Source organism: Artemia sp. Qi Xiang Cuo, chromosome 6 (assembly GCF_049724085.1).
Source record: "Artemia sp. Qi Xiang Cuo chromosome 6, ASM4972408v1, whole genome shotgun sequence".
Classification (NCBI taxonomy): domain Eukaryota; kingdom Metazoa; phylum Arthropoda; class Branchiopoda; order Anostraca; family Artemiidae; genus Artemia; species Artemia sp. Qi Xiang Cuo.
In genome coordinates, this window is record NC_142799.1 from 25,687,509 (window position 1) to 25,710,786 (window position 23,278).

The 23,278-nt window shown below is 37.2% G+C and overlaps 1 protein-coding gene across 1 annotated transcript in view; it reads right to left on the reverse strand.

Annotated features, from left to right (window-relative positions):
- Nucleotides 1-3,341: 3,341 nt before the first annotated feature.
- mRpL4 (mitochondrial ribosomal protein L4) overlaps nt 3,342-23,278 on the reverse strand; it is a 55,071-nt gene continuing 35,134 nt past the window's right edge. The window contains exons 4-7 of the mRNA XM_089090577.1: nt 18,492-18,716; nt 12,918-13,027; nt 5,507-5,580; nt 3,342-3,489 (exon numbers count right to left, since the gene is read on the reverse strand). Coding sequence (XP_088946703.1) covers nt 3,371-3,489; nt 5,507-5,580; nt 12,918-13,027; nt 18,492-18,716 — 528 coding nt within the window. The 3' untranslated portion in view covers nt 3,342-3,370. The remainder of the gene's footprint in view (nt 3,490-5,506; nt 5,581-12,917; nt 13,028-18,491; nt 18,717-23,278) is intronic.

Below are 23,278 nucleotides of genomic sequence, written 5' to 3' on the forward strand. Positions count from 1 at the left end.
AAATGGGGACCATAATTTTAATTTTGATACAGACTATCCCCCTCCCCCTGGAAGAGATTTTAAAGGTTGCAATTTTCAGCGATAGCTATCATTCTCAGAGCAGTATTATGCAAATATTTAACATCATTGTAAACATCGAGGAGGGAAGGGCGGGAGTCTCACTATACTGAAGAGAGTCCTGAATCAAACTGTTCCAATTAAAAAAACTGTAAGTAAAGATCGACCAATATCAATACAAACCGAAACTGACAGATGAAATTCTGATTACAGCGCACTCATCAATAGAATCTACCTAGACAAAAGATGGGCTGCTATTAGGGCTAAATTTCAACTGTTTTTTTTTTACTATAATCCTTCGATTTTAATAACTGACGTTTTCCCCCTGAACTACCGTTTCAGAAACAGAAGGGAGACTGTCATCTCCCAGCACCAATACTGTACAATTAGTCCAAGGGTATTTTTCCAAATGAATGGAGACTAGGGTTTAAAATGCCTCTCCATACTGATTTCAAGGACCCCTCATGGGCAATCTGAAAATTCAGTCTTAATAATACATTTTTTTAAATGTCCAGACCATAATCCATCAAAAAAAGATATAGAAACCTCCCCATAATAGATGTGGATTAAGGATCTTTCTCGTTAAAAATAAAAATTATGTATTTTATAGGAGTCTCGGATACATTGAATTTGAAGGTTGAATTTTCCTTAAGATTGAATCCCTTTTGGTTTCTTCCACCTTTTCTTAATTACCGCCATTTTCTTGCGCTAAATACTTTTAGTGGCTTACATTAAACTTAAGTAATTTTAAGCATTTGGGATCAGTATAAAGACCAGATTTTTATGATATGTCATAAAAATTCCATTTCTAAGTTTTGGTTTCTATTGATAAGGGTTGCCTCTTTACTTACAGTTCAGTCCCATGACCATTTTGGTGTGACCAGGAAAAATTAATTATACTCAACTTCCGCTTTCGGTTAATTGTCCCCTTTTTTCATAGATGGGGTAATACGGCAGTTACCAGAGATGTATTGCTGCATGTCACAAAATGTGTATTTTTATGAACTTTGGTTACTTTCTTGAAAATCCATTGGTGATGATAGCTTTACAGACTTTATTGACAGCCTATAGATTAAAACCGTTTTTTTTGCAACGCTATTAAAAATTACAAAGTGAATATGCTCCACGAGGGAAAACCTAATAGTAGCATATATAACTTTTATTGTAGTTCGTTTCCCAGAGTGTTATCAGCTAATTAACAATACGACGTTAGGGAACTTTAAATTAGATTATCATAAATAAGTCGCAAAACAAGTAAAATTCCAGTCCAAAGCTTATAAATCCGATGTAGTTTCATAAAACAACCTCTAATTGACTTGTGAGTCAACTTGTTCTTTAATTCTCAGAAATTCCAAATTATAATTTCTGAGGTTTTTAAATTCCCAGTTTAGAAAAAAGGGTGCAGGACTTGATAGTAGTATTCAATCACCTCAAGGCTAAGACCCTTGAGTAAACCCTTTCAAATAAATCTCGCTTTAAATTAATGTTTATTCTCTCGACTTCCCCCACAAGACAAAAGAAATAATCAGCTATATTGAAATATAGCTGATTATAACTGAATACTTTTGTTTATATTGAAATAAGTAGAAATCTCAGCTGAAGCAAATTATTTCACCCTAACGGAAAAACTGAGCCCTAAAACCGCACTTCTCCTTCTCAGGTGAAAACCTTTCAACAGCGTCTTTCAACGAAGAATCAACTTCTAGTACCTTCCTTTTGACAAACACTTCGGATTTCTAAATTTTGAAATGGAGAAAAATACCCCCCAAAGTTGCGTTTTCCATTGTTATCTCTCTATCTGCAGAGTATTTCGACATTGATAAAAACCTTGGCGTGCAACATCTTTGGGGGGTGGGGGAGGAGCAAGGGATTTTAACGACTAGCAGGTCATTTTCACCCACTGTTTTTTCTCAATAATTAGCATAATGTCCGTTTCAAATACAATATGTAAAATCACTGCACAAATTGGTAAACCGCTGCATTTACCAACCAAGATTTAGATTTTGATACATATCATGTCACAATTTTAAGGCTGTGTATTTAACCAAATGGAAAATTGTGGCACCATCTGGAAACTCACGGTAGGACTCGGTAAAACTGCTGCATTTACCGACCAAGTTTGAACTTCCTGTAGATGACATGTCCGTATTTTTGTGGTCTTTATTTGACCAAACAAAAATTTTTAGCGGTGTCAGAAAATCATGGCGCTTTTCTTCACGATATTACCGACTTATTTTTTTTACCGAGTGGCCAAAACAGTGGCAAAAATATAGAAAATATATAGAAGAGGTCCGTTCTGCAGACCAACTAGAAGTAGCTCCATGTGACGCAACAATGAAGCAATTTAAACTACCTTCTAATTAAATTAATTTATTAAGTTAAATTGATATTAAATAATGCATGGAATTACTGAATCAATATTTAATATTGATAAAATTATTAAATAATAATGGCACAAATATTAATTAATTGATAATTATTAGATAATTAAATAAAACTTGAGCTAGATGAGGGAAACTTTCACAAACATTCCAGATTTGATATTTCTGATAGTTTCTGAAACCTTCTTTCATCTGCTTTATTTCTTCACTACTTCACTTGACTACTAATTTCTTTTAATACCAAATAAAGCTTTACCGGGAATCGATTGTTTACCATAACTACTTGACGGTGAAGAATTTTCCGAAAAGTACTTTAGATTTGACTGAACGAAATTGGCTTCCAAAAACTATTCAGCATTTGAAGCCAGGAAAATTTTATGTCATTTCTTTGGTATCAATCTTTATTTTTAGAGAATATATTTGAGGCTGTATTAAATTAGGAGTTGATTGAGCGATTTGACACTAAAACCTTAAAAAAAAACTCCATGGCACACTAGCTTAAACGCTTATAGCTCCAGGGCACATTGGCTAAAACCTAAAAGAGCTCGAGGACACATTGGCTTTTGAAAAGCTCATATCTTACGACATATCATTGAAGCTCATATCATTGAATTTAGCGCTTACCAGCAGAGTCGTTCAAAGGGGAAAGGGCAACCGGGTCAGCTGCCCCGGGTAACACAGTTGGGGGTTGGGTCTAGGGGGTTGCCTGCTGATCAAATTTTTCAATCTGATTCTGCTTTTTTGCCTACATTTGAGTCGAGAGCGGAGCGCTGTAATTAATTTTTCCCAAGGTGCTACCAACCCTAGCAATTGCTCTGCTTACCAGTTCTGTCGTAACATTATTGCAGAGATTATACTATTTTCATCTGTTGCCTAGGAAAATAAACTTGTAATAAAAGAAGAAACTAGGATAGCACTTTATTAAAATACATCTAAACATTTGGCATATTTGTCCTATTCAAGTGATACAACATTCTTTCTTCGATTCTTTTCACGGCGTCTACTGTTAGTACCAAAGTTGTATGCTTTAACATGCTGTAGACATTCAAACCTGAAAAATAATTAACAGAATTAATGTGAAAGGAGTCTCAAGTATGTATAAAAAGACACGTGGTTGGAGCAGTAAACTAATTCTCTTTGTAAAACCTGTTTTCTTTTATATTTAGCAAATAGCCCGGTTATTTTCCTAAAACAAACACAATAGACCTAATAAAAAAAAACTTGGGAGTTTTTTTTTTTACTATACATAAAAGACGACACAAAAACACAAAAACGGGAAAAAACACAAACGCTGTAAAAAAGAATCAATAAAACAAATGAAACAAAGACATTCTTTTGTTTTTATCTAAATTTTTTATGTCTGAGCCAGTTTTATGTGATCTTTATTTAAACAGATTTATTTTTTTATGCCATTGTTTTATTTTTCCCAAATTATTAGTCTATTTTACGAAATACGAATTTGAGCCATCTGCGCTCGTGATAGTTGGTTCTTGAAAATAAGTATCTCATCTTATTCAAATGTTATAGAAAAAGAAATTTGTTCACAGGGAAGTAAAGAGCGACGCTAGAAACTAAATGTACAGAAACTATCGTACAGATCCGACTGCTCCTCTCAGCCCTCTGCTCTCCACGCTAAAGTTCACTCTGAACTTCTGAGAAAGCAATACACATTTTTGAACATGCACTACATAGAAAAACACTTTTAGAATTAGTGGAGTGATTGTGGAGCCTTTTCTTTGGATCATAGGTCTTAAAGTAATAAATTAAAATTGAATTCTGCCCGAAACAAATTTTAAGCCAAACATTTAAAGTTTTTAAAGGAAATTATGGTTCATCAAACAAATCTTTTTCCCATATATCTATACTCCCAAGACAACCTCCGCCTTTAAGGGTAAGTAAACAAAAACTTTTTCGCATGCTGACCAATGGTCGGCATTGCGCAGGTCCTGATCTCCTGATTCGGGAGTGAAATGCGTGGTTGAGGGCAAAACATCCGACGCTTCCCATTTTAGTCCCTCAGGTTTCTCAAGGTACCCAAAAACAGTTGGTTCGACTCTGGGTTGGCTTACAGAGTCAAACCAGTGACCCCTGTTCCAAACCAAATAAACAGCAACACCAGGACTCGAACTCCTGTTCTCAGGATTTAACAAATGAGGATAATATTTTACTTTAAACTCAAAATCTGTTAAGTGTGAGAGAACATCTTAAAATCCATGCCAACGTTTAGCGCAAATATACTCCTTCATATTAACGGAGACTAGTGGGTAAACAGCCCTCTCTATCCATCCATGTTGTTTTTAACAATGTATGGTTACTTAAAAGACGTAGGCCTAGATTTTCGCCTTTTGAAGCTTCGGGCGCCCCCCAGAAGATCCACTGATAACCACCCCCTAACAGTGGCTGGTTCATTGTCCAATATTTACGTACATAAATTTATAAAGTCCAAAATGACTATCTCATAATTTTTGCTGAATTGTGTATTCGTCCAAAAGGTGTCATAATTATTGTTTTACAGCTTAAAATGGTCAAAAACGGTATTTCACTGCGTTACAATTTTTTTTGCTGCTTAAAATTTATGATAATTGAGATTTTTAAAAAAGGCTAATAAGTTGTCAGTAAGGGCTTTCAGAAAGTGGCAGTACATAGTGGCGGTAGTTCCTTATTTCTAGAGAAAAAATTTAACTATTTTCTTAAAACAGCTAAATTTATTTGTAATGAAACATTTGACACAGGTTCAGTATCTAAATATATTTCCAAGGAATAGTGTTTTTTTTTTTTTAATCTTGGAGGTGAAAAGAAGAAAAAAATTAGACACCAAACACTTCGAAATGTTTGAGAAAAGAACTCAACGCTTTCAACCTTGCATTTTCGACGCTTAAAGTAGGCTGTGTATGGTTACATTTGATTTATATTATGTTTGAGACTTACGAATGTATCATTTTTCTTAAAGACAGGGTAAACGCTATCTTCTTAAAAATTTGATATGACAACATTTAATTTTGTCGGGTAGAAAAGCAACATAGAAGAAAAACAAAACATAAAAACATACAGACGAGACTTCTACTTACCATAAACTGGCATAAGATTGTAGTGTGGGATTTTGTCTGTAACAAGAGATATGCGCTCAGGCATAAAGTCGGTGCTGAAATGTTAAAATACAAAAAATGAGCATTTTCATATGAAGAAGAAGAACAGAGTAAAAAAAAGACGGTTGAGGCAAACCCAAATCTCAAAACGCAATAAAGTACCAGGATGAAACAAAATATATCAAACAACGTTTAAGGGTTACGTTCCAAATGAAAGTTTTGGTATGTTATATTTCTGCTCTCTTACAATTCTAATAGATCAATGAAGGATGAACATTTTTCTATTACTCCATAGCTAAGATTCAGTTCTATTCATCTACCAAGCTATATTTTTGAGTTTGGTATACATGGTTTTATAAATTAAAAATAAGTTGAAAAGTGGTTGAAAATCGCGGAGAAGAGGATAGTTTTCCAATTTTCTGAGTTTAGATCCCTCTCTTATAAAAATTTTACGTAGTATCATAATTCTGCTTCGGTGAATGGATTGGCCTGAAACTACTAAATTCAAATACAGAAGCTCCTTGTCATTTGGGTACAAGTTATAGCTGCTGACTTGTCGCAAAATCGCTTGTTTCAGAGGGAATATATAGCTTAAGCTCCACTACAAATAGCTATGGAAGAAGGTCTAGCTCTCCGATCAGCGTCTTTTTGGGTATTTGAGATTTTGATTTTATTTGCAATCATGGTATCAGAATAGAAAAATTAAAAAGAATTTTAATGCGCTATATGCAACTGTCCCTTCTCCATGAGGAGGTGCCCGAGTCCAGTGTTTCGGCCATTTCATCATTTTATCTCACGTTTTTGTCCTATTTGACACATTTTTTTTTATTACAGGAATGTCAGATGGGAATAACAACTTTGCAAAGAGCCATAACACCAGATAATTCTTGTTGACATTAATTTCTATTCTGCACTGTTTTTGACATTTAAATAAGATTAAACTAAATTTGTTTTTATGTTGAATGCGCTCATACGTGGAAGATCTAAATTAATTATTAAATTATTACTAAACAAATATAAAGTAAGTTTAATATTAACTAACAAAATTAAGTTCATTAACTATAGAATTATTGAATCACTAATTAAATAAATTAATGTTTAAAATTTTGAATATTTAAATTACTGCTATCTATTATATACCAGCACACACCCGAAATACGCGCTGATACTCTTATCAACCCAACCTGAGTTTAAGGGCCAAACCAATTGACCAAGAGTATGGGAGAGGCTCTACAATACCTGGAAAAAAGGGTTGGATTCTCTCCTCAAAATAAATTCAACCATAATATTTATACACTCTACTTCCCATCACTATGCTTAATCTTGTTGTAAACGACATAGTTCGCTAAGTGACACCCGCATCTGTGCTTAGATTATATAATCTATTATATATTTTCTAGAAAGAGTCATGGCTGAACCATACTCGTATCAAACATTCAATTCTTCAATTATTTGCGAGACTCGTTGAAGAGAACAAAAATTCCTCATTTATGATACAGCTTGTTCCCACTTCTCCAACATAAGAAATTTCAGCTGTAGAAAGCAATTCAAAATCTTGTCAGCAAGCAAATCAGCTATACTCTGCAACTATGACATCTTCGTTTTTTCTCCTTTGGTGATAACAAGCTATTGTTCTTACTTCATTGAGCCAGGTATTCAATGGCCCCAGACAATAGACTTAGATGGAGCTTAAGGGCTTATCCAAGGCCGATTATTACAGACTTCCTTAATAATTCAAAGACAGTTAACTGGGCTATGTGAATGGCAGTTCCAATGGGTTTCAAGATTTCTTATCATTTATAACCGGAGATTATGATTACAGGTGGAGGAGAAGGAAAGCCCTTCTGGTGTACACCGTGCCGCGCCCACTGGCATGCGGACATGTTCCGACGGTAACACATTTTCTCCCAGCAATGGAAAAATTTTCTCACCGTCGCGGACCAACGAACAAGAGGATCCCTTCTTAGAGGGAAAACTGCCAAGGGCCGATGATCCACTCTATGGGCAATGACCTCTTCTAGGGATAGAGAGGCAAATTAGCCATGAAACTCCTTTACTTCTATATTAATGATGAAAATGGCAAAAAAAAAAAAAAAACAAGAACTCGTGCAACCACGTCCAGGCTAACCGACGGTATGAGACAATGAATTGCAAATTGCAAAAATGATGTCATAATGATGCTGAAAATGATCTTGTTACCGCATCCGGGGCAACCGACGATCATTTAACCGATTTAAAAACTCTCCAGTTGGAGAAGACTTTACCTATATTAACCCTTAAAACATCACTCTCACTCGGAGCGTTATCCGTACGTACACTAGTCAAACCAGGAAAAAGAGAACTAGTCCTAAATGAGATGAATCACTACTTCTGGGACATTTTTGGATTGTCTGAGACTCACCTTTCCTCAACAGGAATGGAAACAATAAATGACGCCACCTTCATCATGTCTGTAAGAAGTAATGGACTCCACAGCCGGCTTCCTACTTTCTAAGCGAGCCAAACAGTCTCTCCTTGATGTCCATCCTGTCTCTGAATGTATTATCATCATTCGTCTTCAAGAATCCACTACCAAGATGACCATAAATCATGTTTACACACCAGACTCGTCCCGGAGTGACCAAGAAGCCATAGAATTCTACACCAAACTCCAACACACCGTGGATATCGCTCCCAGCAAAGACGTTTTGCTTGTGATTGGGGACTTCAACGCTATTTTTGGGAACTCAAGTGATTAGCTTAAAGATTTCACTGGCAAGTTTGGGCAAGGGAGGCAAAACCACTGGAGTGAAATCTTCATCAACTTTTGTCCTGATAACGAATTTTTCATAACAAATACCATGTTCTATCACTGAGAATGACGGAAATTCAATTGCATAATCCCTGATGGCCGCACTGCAAACGAGATCAACTACATACTTGTCCAAAAGCAATGGAAATCATCAGTATTGAAAACAGTTTCCATAGCCGGTGGTGACTTCAACTATAACCATGTCCTGGTCATGTCTGAGCTCCGTATGCGCCTTCGGAAGCCCGAGCAATATAACAATAGCTTACCAAGGTATCGTATTTATCTGCTGAAAAAATAGACACAAGAAACAAGTATAGAACAGCACTCTCAAATAAGTTGTCGAGTACACAACCAATGAAAACTCCAACGGCAGAAGAAATCGACCGATTGGTCAACGAAAGCCAGTTTGTCATTAGAGAAACTGATAGAGAAATCCTAAAAATTCAGACTCACTCAGATAAACCTTGGATCACCCCCAAAATCATTGATCTCTGTAGGCGAAAGCGCACCCATGCTATTAGAGTAGACCGACAGATCCAGGACGAGTAGAAGAGGCTAAAACGCCTAGTAGAGAAGAAAGTCCAGCAAGGTCTACGATAATGTCAATGACAAATATCGTGAATATGCCTTTTAAAAAAAGACAGCTACTTCATGTACAGGAAAGTCTGTGAACTGTCAAAAAAGAAGTCCACGGCCACTCCTACTCTGTTAGATAAACACGGGTTCCTAATCGCGGACTCCGAGGGAAGACGAGAACGACGGAAGAACCACTTCTGCGAGAAACTTAACCCCACGATAACGCCCGACCCGAGCATCTTACTATCTTTCACACTGCCACAGTGTCCAGTAGAACCAAGCTCTCCTCCACTAACATATGAAGTACGCTCAGCAATAAAATCTCCAAAGAACAAAAAAGCCCCAGGTCCGGATAATATTCAGTCAAAACTCCTAAAAACAGGCCCAGAAGAACTTATCGATGTCAATCATAAAGTCATAATAAGTGTCTGGGGAAACGAGTCACTTCCTCAGATCTTGGGCGAAAACCATCACCGTCCCCCTTTTTAGAAGAGTGAAAAAGGCGACTGTAAAAACTGCAGACCAATAAGTTTGACTAGCCAACCGGCAAAAAGTGTTATAAAAATACTTTCGAAACCACCATTCTACCATAGACCAGATTTTCTTCATTCGGCAAATGATGGAAAAGCATATCGGGGCTGCAAAAGCACTGGTACTACTCTTAATCGAATTCAAGCAGGCCTTTGACATTCTATGGCGGGATGGATTATGGAACATTCGGCTAGATAATGGAGTCCCTGAAAACATGGTAGTCCTGATCAGAGACATAAATTTACATTTTGTTAGCCAGGTCCAGATGCCCGAGGGACTGACAGAAGATTTCCTAACATCGACGGGTGTTCTACAAGGTTGCCTCTTGTCATCCCACCTCTTTAACCTATTCCTCAATGCACCGGTATAACTTGCTAAACTGTATAGGATGCAGAGATTGATAGGAAGCTGATTGATAAACTGGCATATGTACATGACATCCTGAATCAACGGCCAAGAACACATACTCTAAGCTGACACCGACAAACTAGTGTCAACAACCGAGGCTTTGGGGATGGTAGTTAATGCAGCCAAAACCAAGGTTATGCGGGTGTCTAGAGACCCTGCTAAAAGAACTGTGCAGCTGACAATAAAAGGGGAGCCAGCAGAAAATTATAACTCCTTTTTCTATTTAAGGAGCCTTCTAACTTCTGACAACGACTGCTCAAAATCAATCAAGCAACAACTTGGCCTGGCTAGCGCCAACTTCAGGAACCTCTTGTCAATTTGGAAAAACAAGGCTCTGTCAACTTCTCTAAGGGTACGACTCTTCAACTCCCTCGTGATCCTAATCGCCTTTTGCCCAAGCGAAACTTGTTCAATAAAGGCTGATAATGTGCAAAGAATCTCCGCATTTGAAACTAAATACCTTAGATTCATTGCGGGGATTACCTATGTTGATTGAGTCTCAAATGAAGACCTCCGACAACTACTCCGCTGTCCCCGAACCATCATGGACCGGATCAAAAGCCAATAACGCTGCTGACTAGACCAAATTCAGCGAATATCAGCCAACCAGCTACCAAAAATCACCTTCGAAAGACGAGTTCAAGGCATACGCCCCTTAGGACGATCTCGTAAGAGATGGACCAGCCACTTCCTGACCCATAACTTCCCACAGCTACTACGTTTAGCGCAAGAGAGTTTGAAGTACCGTTACCATATTCATCGTCTGCTTAGAAGGGAAGAAGCTCCAATACAGCCACAAAAGCCGGACGGGACTTAAGTTAAATAAAGTCAAGTTAAACCGTGATAAGGTTGGAGGAAACAATACAGAACAAAATGAAAAAAAAATTCAATAATTAGGAGGTGAAGAAAAGTTTATTTTACAAGGAAGACTTAGACGACACTAAAGGGGTTAAAGATGTAGTTAAAGTTTAAAGAGACGAACAGTGTGGCTTTAGGAAAAGCATGGATTTAGGAAGATGCATGGATCAATTTTCACTCTTAGACTAACAATTGAGAAATTTCTGAATTATCAGACCCGTTTAGTCTTTTGATTCAGCCGATAGAAAAGCTTCAGTAAAAATCCAATCCTTGTATCGTGTACTAAAGAAGTCATTAAAGTGAGCAGTATATACTATGCACGAGAACAATTTTGCCGCAGTTAATGTGGGAAGTGAGATAAGAAAATGGTTTGGTGTTGAATCAGGAGTTAAGAAGGGTTGGGTTTTATCCCCGTTTATGTGGATTATTTTCGTGGACTTTGTCCAAATGAACACGGTAAAAGCAATGGGAGGGCATGGAATCAGGTAGGAAAGTAAAAGTATGCTAGACACAGATTAAGCCGAGGATTTGAGTGTTCTAGATAATAATGTAAGCAAAATAAATGATTTTTTGGAGGTTCCGAGAGTCCAAGTTGCAAAACTAGGCTTAAAGTTAATATAAAAAAGACTAAGCCACTTAGACTGGGAATAAGTAAAGGTGAAAAGGCTATGTTGAGTAGCGAGAAGATCGATAAAGTGGATAGCTTCGCTGACCTAGGTAGTATTATTAGTAAGGATGGTGGGTGTAGTAAAGATGTAAAAAAGAAGTATAGCCAAGGCCCAGAGCGTTTTTTCACAGTCAGTAAAGTTTTGGAAGAACAGGAAGATAAGTCTGAGAACCAAGATTAGAATATTAGAAGCTACGATAATAACATTGGTCAAGTAGGGTTCTGAAACTTGGGTGCTACGAAAGGCAAAAGAAGATTTATTAAATGTTTTCCCAAGGAATTGTCTAAGGATAGTTTGAGATGCCCGATTGATTGACTGTATGTCAAGCAAGAAGTTTTACGAAAAATATGCTTCGATTCTTCTCTCTTGGACTATAATGAAAGAAAAATTGAGATGAGTAAGATATGATTTACGGAAGAAAGATGACAGAGTACCAAAGATTGTGTTAAAGATTGTGTAGAAATCACATAATGTGTATAAGATCAAAATTAGAGAGAACTCTTGAACTATTTGAGACAAGTCGTACTGGTCCAAAAAATGAAAAATCAAATCAAAAAATTCAAAAAACTGGTAAAAACATCCGGAACTTTTTTTGGGGGATAGTTTCGGGGGAGGGAGTACAAAAGAAACTTTAAAACATTTTCCGCGGGGGGGAGGGTATTTTCCGCAAGGGGGTGTTTTCCGGGGGAGGTAGGCACCAGCCAACGATGGATCAGTGGCAGTAGGTTTAACTTTCTATGATGCACTGATGATCTAATAAATTGTAATATACTTGGATAGAGTATTTTCCGAATTGATAGCTAAAATTATGGCTACAGATACGGGGCCAAACAAAAATCAGGTCGTCCCCGACCTGCCTGTGAGAAGAAATGGGAAGAAGTCATAGGGAAGGATTTGAACAAAAATGGAAACTTCATGGGAGGGGAAGGGGAAGAGTGAATCTTTGAACAGATTGGGGTTGAGGAAGAGCTTACACAGCTCTGTGGCCTCATGCAGCTTGGTGTTTCAATTAGTTATAGTAGTAACCGTTAATGCCTACCACGACAGCCAAGGCCTATCCTGGGGGGGGGTGTTAGGGGGATTGACCCCCCCCCCTCCACCGAAATGTTTGTCTGACTCGTAAAAACGTAACAAAACCGCATCCTTAAAAAAAATCTTTAAGTAAAATACCCCCAAAAAAATCCTGGATACGCCCCTGATCATAGCATAGAAATTTTTAACAACACTATGCAGTATTGCTAAAATTTCGCTAATGACAATGCATTTCCCATAATCTGGATACCATAATTGCTTATTCTCTGATGAAAATTCTCAATCGAAATAATTTATGTTCACTTCTAAAAATCAACAAACATTAGCCTTCGGGGAGAGGACTATATGAACAATTTATTAGACAATCAGTGGTAGATAATAATAAATTGAACAAAAGTATGTATATTAATACATTTTATCAAAATCAAGCAATTAGGGTAAGGAAATTTTAAATGGTGGAAACTGCACAGAAATACCTAGTTATAGGATTATCATGATAATAAGTATCTGAAGAATATGATGTACTCACTCGTCAACAAAGAGAACAGAAGGGCCCCAAAGACGCGAGTCCAGCACATCTTCAAAAGCCTTAGGGTCATCAACATCTATATCTAAATTCTCAACAATATGCAGATCATCCTAGAAAACAAAGGTTAAATCCGCTAACAATATTGATGGTACAATGAATCGTCCTAGAAAATAAAGATTAGTGACACAACAATAATGATGGTAAGTGAGTCATCCTAAAAAATAACGGTTAACTACAGTAGCAATACCAATGATATGGTGAATCGTAGTCAAAGCAGTATAGTTGACTCAGTCTGTCTGAGTTTTTCCGCCTTCCTTGGACAAAACAGGTGGAAATGTCAACAAATATTTTCCGAAGGTAAGATAGTGTAGTTGTGTTATAAGGATCACAGATTATGTCGCAGCTGAACTGACACGCATCCTAAACTCCTCTTCTAAAAAGCCCATCATAGGCAGCGCGCTAGCGCTGCCTAAGTAAAGAACGATGTGGGCACAATGTGTTGTTTTTTTTTTGGTTCTCCATGCCGGGCACTTCGTATCGAAGGAGTTGTCGTAGAAACTTCGAAAAGGGCTCATTCGATTGGAAATTGGAGTGGCTAGTGCCTTTTTTAATACTCGAAAGTGATTGAAGGGCAACTAGCTCCCCACGCCCATCATTCCCCCAAACACATCCAATCAAAATTTTGAGATAGCCATTTTGTTCAGCGTAGTTGATTTCCAGATAGAAAAGACCCTTTTGAGGAGGACACTCCCCCACAACCATCGGGGCAAGGGTTTTAAGTTATGCCCTGGGGGCATTAAAGGTTTTTTATAGAAGGCGTTGTCGTAGAAACTTCAAAAAAGGCTCATTCGATTGGAAATTCAAAGGGCTAGTGCCCTTTTTAATAGTCGAAAGTGATCGGAGGGCAACTCGCGCCCCCCCCCCCCCCCGCGCCCATCATTCCCCCAAAAACATCCAATCAAAATTTTGAGATTGCCATTTTGTTCAGCGTAGTTGATTTCAAGATAGAAAATATGTTTTTGAGGAGGACACTCCCCTGCAACCCTCGGGGCAAGGGTTTTAAGTTATGCCCCGGGACATATAAGGTTTTTATAGAAGGCGTTGTCGTAGAAACTTCAAGAAAGGCTCATTCGATTGGAAATTCAAAGGGCTAGTGCTCCTTTTAATAGTCGAAAGTGATTGGAGGGCAACTAGCCCCCCCCCCCGCACGCCCATCTTTTCCCCAAACACATCCAATCAAAATTTTGAGATAGCCATTTTGTTCCACGCACTTAAAGTTCACGAAATTATACCTTTGAGCAGGACACTCCCCTCAAAGTCTTCAGAGCAAGGGTTATAAATTATGCCCTGGGGACACATAAGTTTTTATTGAAATCTTTGTCGTAGAAGCTTGAAAAAGGGCTCGTTCAGTTCAAAAATCATAGGACTAGTACCGCCTCCAATAGTTAGAAATGATCGGAAACTAGCTTGCCCCCCTCTCTCGCTCCCCTGCTCCTCAATTGTATCCAATCCCATCTGTTTGGTAGATGTCTTTCCAAGTGTTGTGTATATCTTGATAGAAATTATGGTTTGGAGCCGAGCGTTCTCACAAAGCTCTTGGGACAAGGGGTCTTAGTAATGCCCTTGGGGTATATATGTTTTTTACTGAACGCGTTGTTGTAGAAACTTCAAAAAGAGCTCATTCGATTGGAAATTGAAATGGCTAGTGCCCTTTTTAATAGTCAAAAGTGATTGGAAGGCAACTAACACCCCTTTCAAGCCCACCATTTCCCCAAACATATCCAACCAAAATTTTTAGATGATCATTTTGTTCCACGCAGTTTAAAGTTTAAGAAATTATACCTTTGAGCAGGACACTCCCCCCAAAGTCTTCAGGGCAAGGATTATAAGTTACGCCCTGGGGGCATATAAGGTTTTTATTGAAATGTTTGTCGTAGATACTGGAAAAAGGGCTCATTCGATTGGAAATTCAAAGGGTTAGTGCCCTTTTGAATATTCGAAAGTGATTTGAGGGCAACAAACCCCCCTCTCCCGCCCAACTTTTTCCCAAACACATCCAATCAAAATTTTTAGATATCCATTTTATTCAACGCAGTTGAAAGTTTTGGAAATTAGGTCTTTAAGGATGACATCCCATCCCCCCACAACCCTCATGGCAAGGGTATTAAGTTCTGCCCTGGGAACATGGAAGGTTTTTATTGAAATTGATGTTGTAAAAACATCCAAAATGGCTCATTCAATTGGAAATTGAAAGGGCTATTACCCTTTTAACAGTTGAAAGTGATTGAAGGGCAACTAACCCCCCCCCCTCTCACGCCCACCATGTCCCCAAACATATCCAATCAAAATTATGAGATATCTCTTTTTTTCAACGTATTCGAAAGTTCTGGAAATTAGGTCTTTTAGGATGATAACCCCCTCAGAGCTTTCAGCGCAAGGGTTGTAAGTTATGCCCTGGGGGCATATAAGGTTTATATAGATAGTTGTTGTAAAAATTTCAAAAGGGGCTCATTTGATTGGACATTGAAATTGCCCTTTTTAATAGTCGAAACTGAGTGGAGAGTAATTAACCCCCCTCTTACGCCATCCATTTCCCCAAACACATTCAATCAAAGTTTAGAGATAGCCATTTTGTTCAACGTAGTTGAAAGTTCTGGAAATTATGTATTTAAGGATGAAAAACCTCCCAGAGTCCCCAGGGCGAAGGTTGTTAGTTATGCCCTGGGGGCATATAAGGTTCTTAATGATAGAGACTAAGATAAAAACTTCAAAAGGGGCTCATTCAATTGGAAATTGACAGGGCTAGTGCCCTTTTTAATAGTTGGAAAGTGATTTGACGGTAACTAACCCCTCTCTCTCACCCACCATTCCCCCAAACACATCCAATAAACATTTTCAGATAGCCATTTTGTTCAACGTAGGAGAAAGTTCTGGAAATTAGGTCTGTGAGGATGACAACCCCCCAGCCCTCAGTGTGAGGGTTGTAAGTTATCCCCTGGGGGCATATAAGGTTTTTATTGAAAGCGTTGTCGTAGAAACTTCAAAAGGGCTCGTTTTATTGGAAATTGAAAGGGCTAGTGTCGTGTTTAATATTTTGTAGTGATTTGAGTAAGACTAAAGCCCCACTCACGCCCACTATTTTACCAGACACATCATATCAAAATTTTGAGACAACCATTTTGTTTAAAGTAATTGAAATTTCTAGAAATTACGTTTTAGAGGATGACAACCACCCTCACAGCCCTTAGGATAAGATTTGTAATTTATGCCCTGGGGCATATAAGGTGTTTATAGGAAGTGTTGTTGTAGAAACTCTAAAAGGGCTCATTTGATTGGAAATCGAAAGGCCTAGTGCGCTTTTTAATAGTCGAAAGTGATTGTAAGGCTTGACATTTTTATAGTAAAGATCGATGTGGGTAAAATGTATTATTTTGTTGTTGTTGTTTAGACCAGGGCACTTCGTATCGAAGGAGTTGTCTTAGGAACTCCGAAAAGGGCTCATTCGATTGAAAATAGAAAAGGCTTATGCCCCTTTAAATAGTCGAAAGTGATTGGAGGAAAACTAATCCCCCTCCCACGCCCACCCTCCCATTTGACTTTATGTTTAAAAACTAAATGTTGCCATAAGATTATATCAAAATCACGGTGTTAATGCTAATTCCCAACAAGGCATCTCAGCAGTATCCCAAGAACGACTGAGGGTTTTATGTTCAAACTTTTGGGGCTGCTTCTGCTCTTAATATTTAACCAAATCAAAATAGTGTAAATGTATCCAAGCTATCAAATAAAGTAAACAGATTTTTTTGCGAATGGTATCATGTTTTTCATTTCAGGTCAACTAGAGGAGGTATGAAACTAAATTAAACACTTCTATTTGTGTCCAGATTTTTAAAATGGTGTATGTTGTTAAAAATTGCTGAAAATGTTTCTACAGCATACAAATAGCAGGCCAAACTATAAAGTCTTAAAAAATACAAATGAATGTGCATTGTCAGTTTAATATACATATACTGATATTTAGTAATCAAAATGTTAATATTATTTGATTTATTAAAGTTATAAAAGTAAAAACCTTTATATTTTTTCCAGTAAAGTGCAAATTATGTTTTTGCCCTGTGAAGGCATAGGGGTTTCGAGCCCTACTCCTGTTAATTTCTGCTCGTTTTCAGTTTGACTAGGTTATTTATTGTAATTTCTGTTCGTTTTGGGTTTCATTTATTTATCGGTGCTTATTTGTGGTAGTTTCACGCTCGGTAGATTATTTGATTTTATTTTTGTCCATTTTTTGTTTAATGGGGTTCTTTACTTCTCTTTGAAAAAATTATTTTGTAGAAAAAGTTTTTTTAATTAATCCCCTAAAAAATCCTGCGTTCAAACCTGTTTCTATGCTACTAATTTAACTTAGCTAGTAGCATTAAATAACTTAACTTAATCAAATATAACTCACTGTAACCTAACTAGTTTACTTAACTAACTTAATTAAATAGCTTTAATTAACTATAACTTAACTAACTATAATCAGGTTATTCATACAAGCCTTTAACCTTTATGTTTTCCATTAGCGTATTAAAAAAATAATGATTCTTCTACATCACACTCCGAAAAAAACATGACTACCCCAGTTTCAATGAAACTGGGGTACTCTCAATACCACTTTTTATCAATATTACTGCTTCATATATATATTTCTAAAATTACGTAAGTGTGACAATTCGTCTTTTCGTTTACTTGATTCCAATCAAATTTGAGCGAATGCTGACTTTGCTGACTCGTCACCTAAGTCAACTTATACACGATGAATAGAAATGTTGTCACCTAATCAGGTAGATAGATATTGGCTTGTTACGTGGGAAGTAAAATTTCAATTGGGGGGGGGGGACAACACACGGCTGAAACGTTCGTAAAAACAAATTCTTATCAGATATTTTATGATTTGCAAACATACTAAGCTGCCGGAAAACACCAGATTTATTTTGTGAGTATGCTTTCACAATGCTCACGGTACTTGTAAAGCTTCTAGGGACGAGAATCAAGGTGAAATTTCTTCAAAAATTTCCCAGCACGCATACTTATCAAAAACTCGATACCGCACTCTGCATTGCTCAGAAGCATCGTCAGAAATTCGAACAAAATAAACTAAGAGGCTGAGTCCACAAGAAGTACAAGCACTTCTTGTGTATCAAATCTAAACAATTTTCTTGAATAATATATATCATGGACTGATTTTGCTAATTGGGGTGTCATATTTTTATATTTTATTCAGTTTCAAGTTACGATCTGCAACTAGACGAGTTTTCCACTTTATTTTTATCTTTATTGTTGGTTTGTTTTATTTCTCACAGTTTTTTTTTGTCTCTACTTTTGAAACTTCTTCTTGCACATCAGATGGCTTAGTAATGGTTTTTAGCAAAATATGTACATTTTCTATTTTTACAGGCCTAAAATATCCCTATTTTTCTTCTTTTTTGATTTTTCTATTCAATATGCTTTCGGAGTTTTCCTGCATATTCAGCAAATTCAGCGAAGTATTTTCTGCGAAGGGAGCACATTTTTGAAAATAAAACCCATAATTACTTGTGCCAATTTCATTGAAAGTGCTGTTGAAAGTCCTTTGAGTCTAACCATAAATGACAGCTCATGATAGTATGTTTTGGGTCCTCTTGGGCCATGTGCTTTTGCTCCACCAATCCAAATTGGTGACCTTCTGTCTCCATGGCGAGCTCGGCCCATTCCTTTTTGAGGCCAAGGCTTCTTCAGACTCCTACTAATTTCGTGTCGCACAGGAGCATTTGCATAACTCTACAAATAAAAGTAACATTTCTTATATACTTCAAAACACAAAATTTGAAAAAAGGTGACGAGATTTAATGAGACGCCTGCATCTTGAGCACATCCTTATGGTATGAGAATGCCTTACACGCACGCGTGCAGAATCTTCAGAGAAGAGGGTTATTTCGGGGGTTGTTTCAGCATCAGCAGGTTTCAGTATCAGCACAAAGGGAGAGGGAAGGGAGTGGGGGGTCAGACTTTTTTAGTGCTAAATTTTAGGCAAAAATTAATCTCGGAGAGGGATACTTCCCAATTTTCATGAAGGAAATACCTTGTCTCCTGCAAACTGTGAGCAGGGGTGTCATTAATTTTATTACATCAGAGGGAAGATAGTTTAAGGAGACAATCCGAACTAATGGGTAAATTTAACCAGTTAAAGATAAAAATTAATTAGGTCCAGAAAAAAAACTGAAAGATTCAAATTGAATATAAATAATTTTCAAACTCCACTGTTTTTTCATTTACAAATCAAACAAGAATATATTAAAATGGATAATAATTTTTAATAAAACAGTGAAAATAGAAATATGTTAAAAAAAACCCAGCAAATTCCGTTTTTTTATTGGTTCGTCCAACTTTTATTGTTATTTTTGCAAAAAAAGAAGTTTTTGGCACATTTGTTTTAATTGTAAAACAGAAGATGCATTGTTTGTTTCGATATTATTTATTCAATCATCTAAAAAAAAAGTCATTTTTAGTATATTCTCATTTAAATTGTGAAACAAAAGATGCATTGTTCATTTAGATATAATTGAATAAAAAAATATTATTTTATCTAAAACAAAAATACCCGTTTTTAGTATATTTTTGTATTATTTGGGATGGAGGAGGAGCGTGCGTAGCTGTGTTGGCCTCGGGCGGCTTGGTGCTGCGGTGAGTTGTTTGTAGTAGTAGTAGTAGTTTTGTATTATTGAATCATTCATCTGGTGGAAGAAAAATCCGTTATTTTCAGTGTTTACTTGTTAATTAAAGCGTGCTGAATGACCCTAACGCATTTTGTCAATATATTTGTATACTTCATTAACGTTAGTCCTTATTCGTATAGAATATTTTTATGAACGTAAAAAGTTAATCATAAATCGACTGCATTGAAACTGAAACTTAAGGAAATAAACAAAACGCAGGCTTGAAGAATTGATCCATCTTTAACAAAGAATTTAACATTTTTGGCCATAAGACTTTGGCCATAACCCTATAATTAATGATGATGGTTAAAGAAGAGGTGGGGTATGGTGGAAGGCTAATCCAAAGAATTGCTAATCTCATCTAGGGTGAGTTACCTCTAGGTCAGGATGATCGCAATAACATTGAAAATACGAGTATATTACCTTGTTTCTTCTCCCTTTGAGAACAGCTTGGAAAACGGTTTTGGCAATTACTTTGAAAATGTGTACATATTTGTTATGACCATCTATGGACTCTGCTTTCTGCCGACTCTTCAACCTTGAAAATTTGAAATCCCTCCTTATCCTGTTCCAAACAGTGGTGGCTCTAAGCACCAACGCCAGGGGTGTGGTGAGATCCCATCATTTAAACGACTCCTAGACGGCAATATACCACTCGTGAAAAATTTTTTATACATCAATCTGTTATCATTTATACTTATCTATGGAGAAAACAAGAAGCTAAAACGGAATCCATCATGTTTAAATGCGTAACTAAGGACAGCTATATTTGTATTCGCTTCTTCTTCAAAGTGGACCACCACTGGACAATCTTATTTAAGTCCATGCCATTGGTGAGGTCTGTTTCATTGTTCAACAACATGAGGGAATCTAGTCATGAATCAACCATGGCAGTTCTCAGCAAATTCTTAATAAACTTAAGCTTGCTAAACGTTCTTTCGGCAGCAGCAACTGCAACAGTTGCTGTCGCAGCCACTTTGCAAAGACGATTAGCTTGTCAATTTCCCTCACCTAGGACTTCTCTGAAGCAAGTAACGCCGTGGCAAAACTAAAAAAGAACTTCAAGCTCTACTTAAAAAGCAGTAAAATCTGGAGGTCTTTCTTGGTTCGGAAAAAAACGTTGTTGTTAGCTCAATATCTGCAAGTGAAACTCTTTTTTAAAAGAGGCTGAAGTAAAGAGCAAAATGGCCAAAAATTGACAAGGCAGAGCTCTGATATTATCTCCTATCATTGTAGTCAACCATTCAAGTAGGATTCTAAAATGTTGTCTATAGAACTGATATATTGAAATTTCGGCTTGACTCTGAGCTTAGCTGTTAAAACGAGGCGGTCCAAGCCGCCGACGATATTGTCTGACGCAATCTGCCTCTGGACCAACTTTTCTAACTCTGGAAAACACTTGTGCACTGTCAATGAAATTTTTCATTTCATCCTCCGATATTCTTTTGAAAAGTTTCTTCATAGCTTCAAGCATATCTATTGCGTTGATGATATTGATCTCCTCTTCTTCAAGTTTTTCCGTTGCTATCCTGATCTTGTACATTTTTTTTTTTTTTTAATAAAGATGAAGCACGCGATAAATTCGCTTAGTTTAAAATCCTTTTCAGAAGGCCGCTAGCTTGTACCTTTGTCTTCGCATCAGTGTTCTTTATCTGGTTTTTTTCGTAAATCGTTGAAACTATTGCTTCAAACTAAATAATTACTACTTTTATGGTTTGAGCCCTTGGAGTTCACCGAGTCCGTGATAAGTTTCGGAGATTAAGGCTGTTTTCAATCGAAGAGAGTTTTTCTTTAAGGGTGGCAAAATACTTTTACTTTTTTGGGTGGCAAAATGCTTTTTTGAAGAGAAGAACACGATATTTCATCAAGGATGTTCAAAAGCTCGACTATCAAAAGAGATGAATTACCACTATATCCTATAACAATATTTAGTCTGTGGGCCTGGCAGGGAAACAAAGGCACACGGCGGTCAAGAAGTTTAGATATTTCCTGCTAGGCTTTCATTAAATTGACCAGACATGGGCGTAGGCAGGGGGGACAGCTGCCCCCCCCCCCCTAGACCTTCAAATTTACTTTAGATATGGCTGAAAAAGCAGATGGTTTGGAAAAAGCAGTTGATAAAACTCCATCACACTCTCGACTGCCCCCCCCCTAGACAATATGCTGCCTAATCCTGCCTACGCCCATGTGACCAGATATCACACTTGCATAGTCATAAGACTGGAAAGCTAGTTTATCCAGAGGAATTCTTCTCCTTGACAATATTCCTATTATACTTTCTGCCATAACCTGCCTGGTTTCGTCATTAGCCTCGCTCACATCTAATTATCTCTTTCTATGTGTCTGTTCAGAGCTGATGTTGCGATTACGCCCCCAAGCTCATTAGAATGTGAAGCATTAAGTATTGTATCATAGATTTAAATTATAAATCCAAGACTTAGTCGAGGATCTTCTTCCTGACTTCTGCTGAATGAACTCGTTCTGAGGAATTGTGAGTAAATAGGTAAATGTGTATGGTCTATAAAGGGTATCAAGAGCTGCGACATATCTAGCTAAAAATTAAACAATTCGAACAAAGTTGCCGTTTTGTTCTTCAGCTATCCTAAAGCCAATACTCTTTCTCGCTAGGGTCCCAGCAACGTACAACAATTTTTGCACAATTTTTATGTTTGTCTCAACACCTTTTGCTTGCTGCAAAACCTTAGTTCGAGTGCTTTTATCAAGTAGAAAATCCACCTGACTCCTGTTACTGACGAAGTGACAAAAATAGGACAAAGCTGTTTTGTGTGACTCGGAACAAAAATGACTTGCCAGTTTTCTTTTCTTCGCCTTTACTTTGCCCTTATTTTGTGCCATTGCCGTAGACCGGCTTCCACTCAAGCTCTTTCGAATTGGTCTCTCCTAGGACCACTAGAGAAAAGGAAACACATGAAGCAGAAGGCAACATCTTTCTCGATATTGTATTCTAAGAACTGGTAATCCTCATACCGCCCCGGATGAAAAAACCACTGTTTGATTTTTATATTGAAGGATTAACTGGGAATACACTCCGCTTTGATTGATTACAGCCACATGAAATAAGATATTTTCTTGGGTTTTCGTTAGGAGTTGGCTTCCTTATTCCTGGACCCTTGGGAACTATACTTTCAAAGCCGTCATTGCAACTTTCAACAACAACTCCACTAATTGTTGAACTATTAAGAAGCCCTTAGGTGTAATCGACTGTTAACTCTTTGGAGCTCAAACACAGAAGATGATATAGATTGTATTTCTACCAAGATATGCATTCAACTTAAAATCTTTATGGACAGTCTTAACAGTGTCATTGGAACTAACAACTAATGATATAATGTATTCGAGCTTGGTAAAACATGTAAAAAATACGTTGTTGGGACTTGAATGGACACGCCTTGCCCTATATTTGACTCCTTCTCATAATCTGTGTTGATCGATGGCGTGATATCAAAAATTACCGTAAAGAGCCGGAGGCATACCTTTGGAATACAATTTTCATTTAATATTTTTTCGTTAGAAGATTTAATGTTCCTCATTACTTTCGTACCAGGCAAAAATTTATTTCTCGAGTTGAATGAGCTATCCCAGCGTCTTCAAAAGAACTCCTGTCCT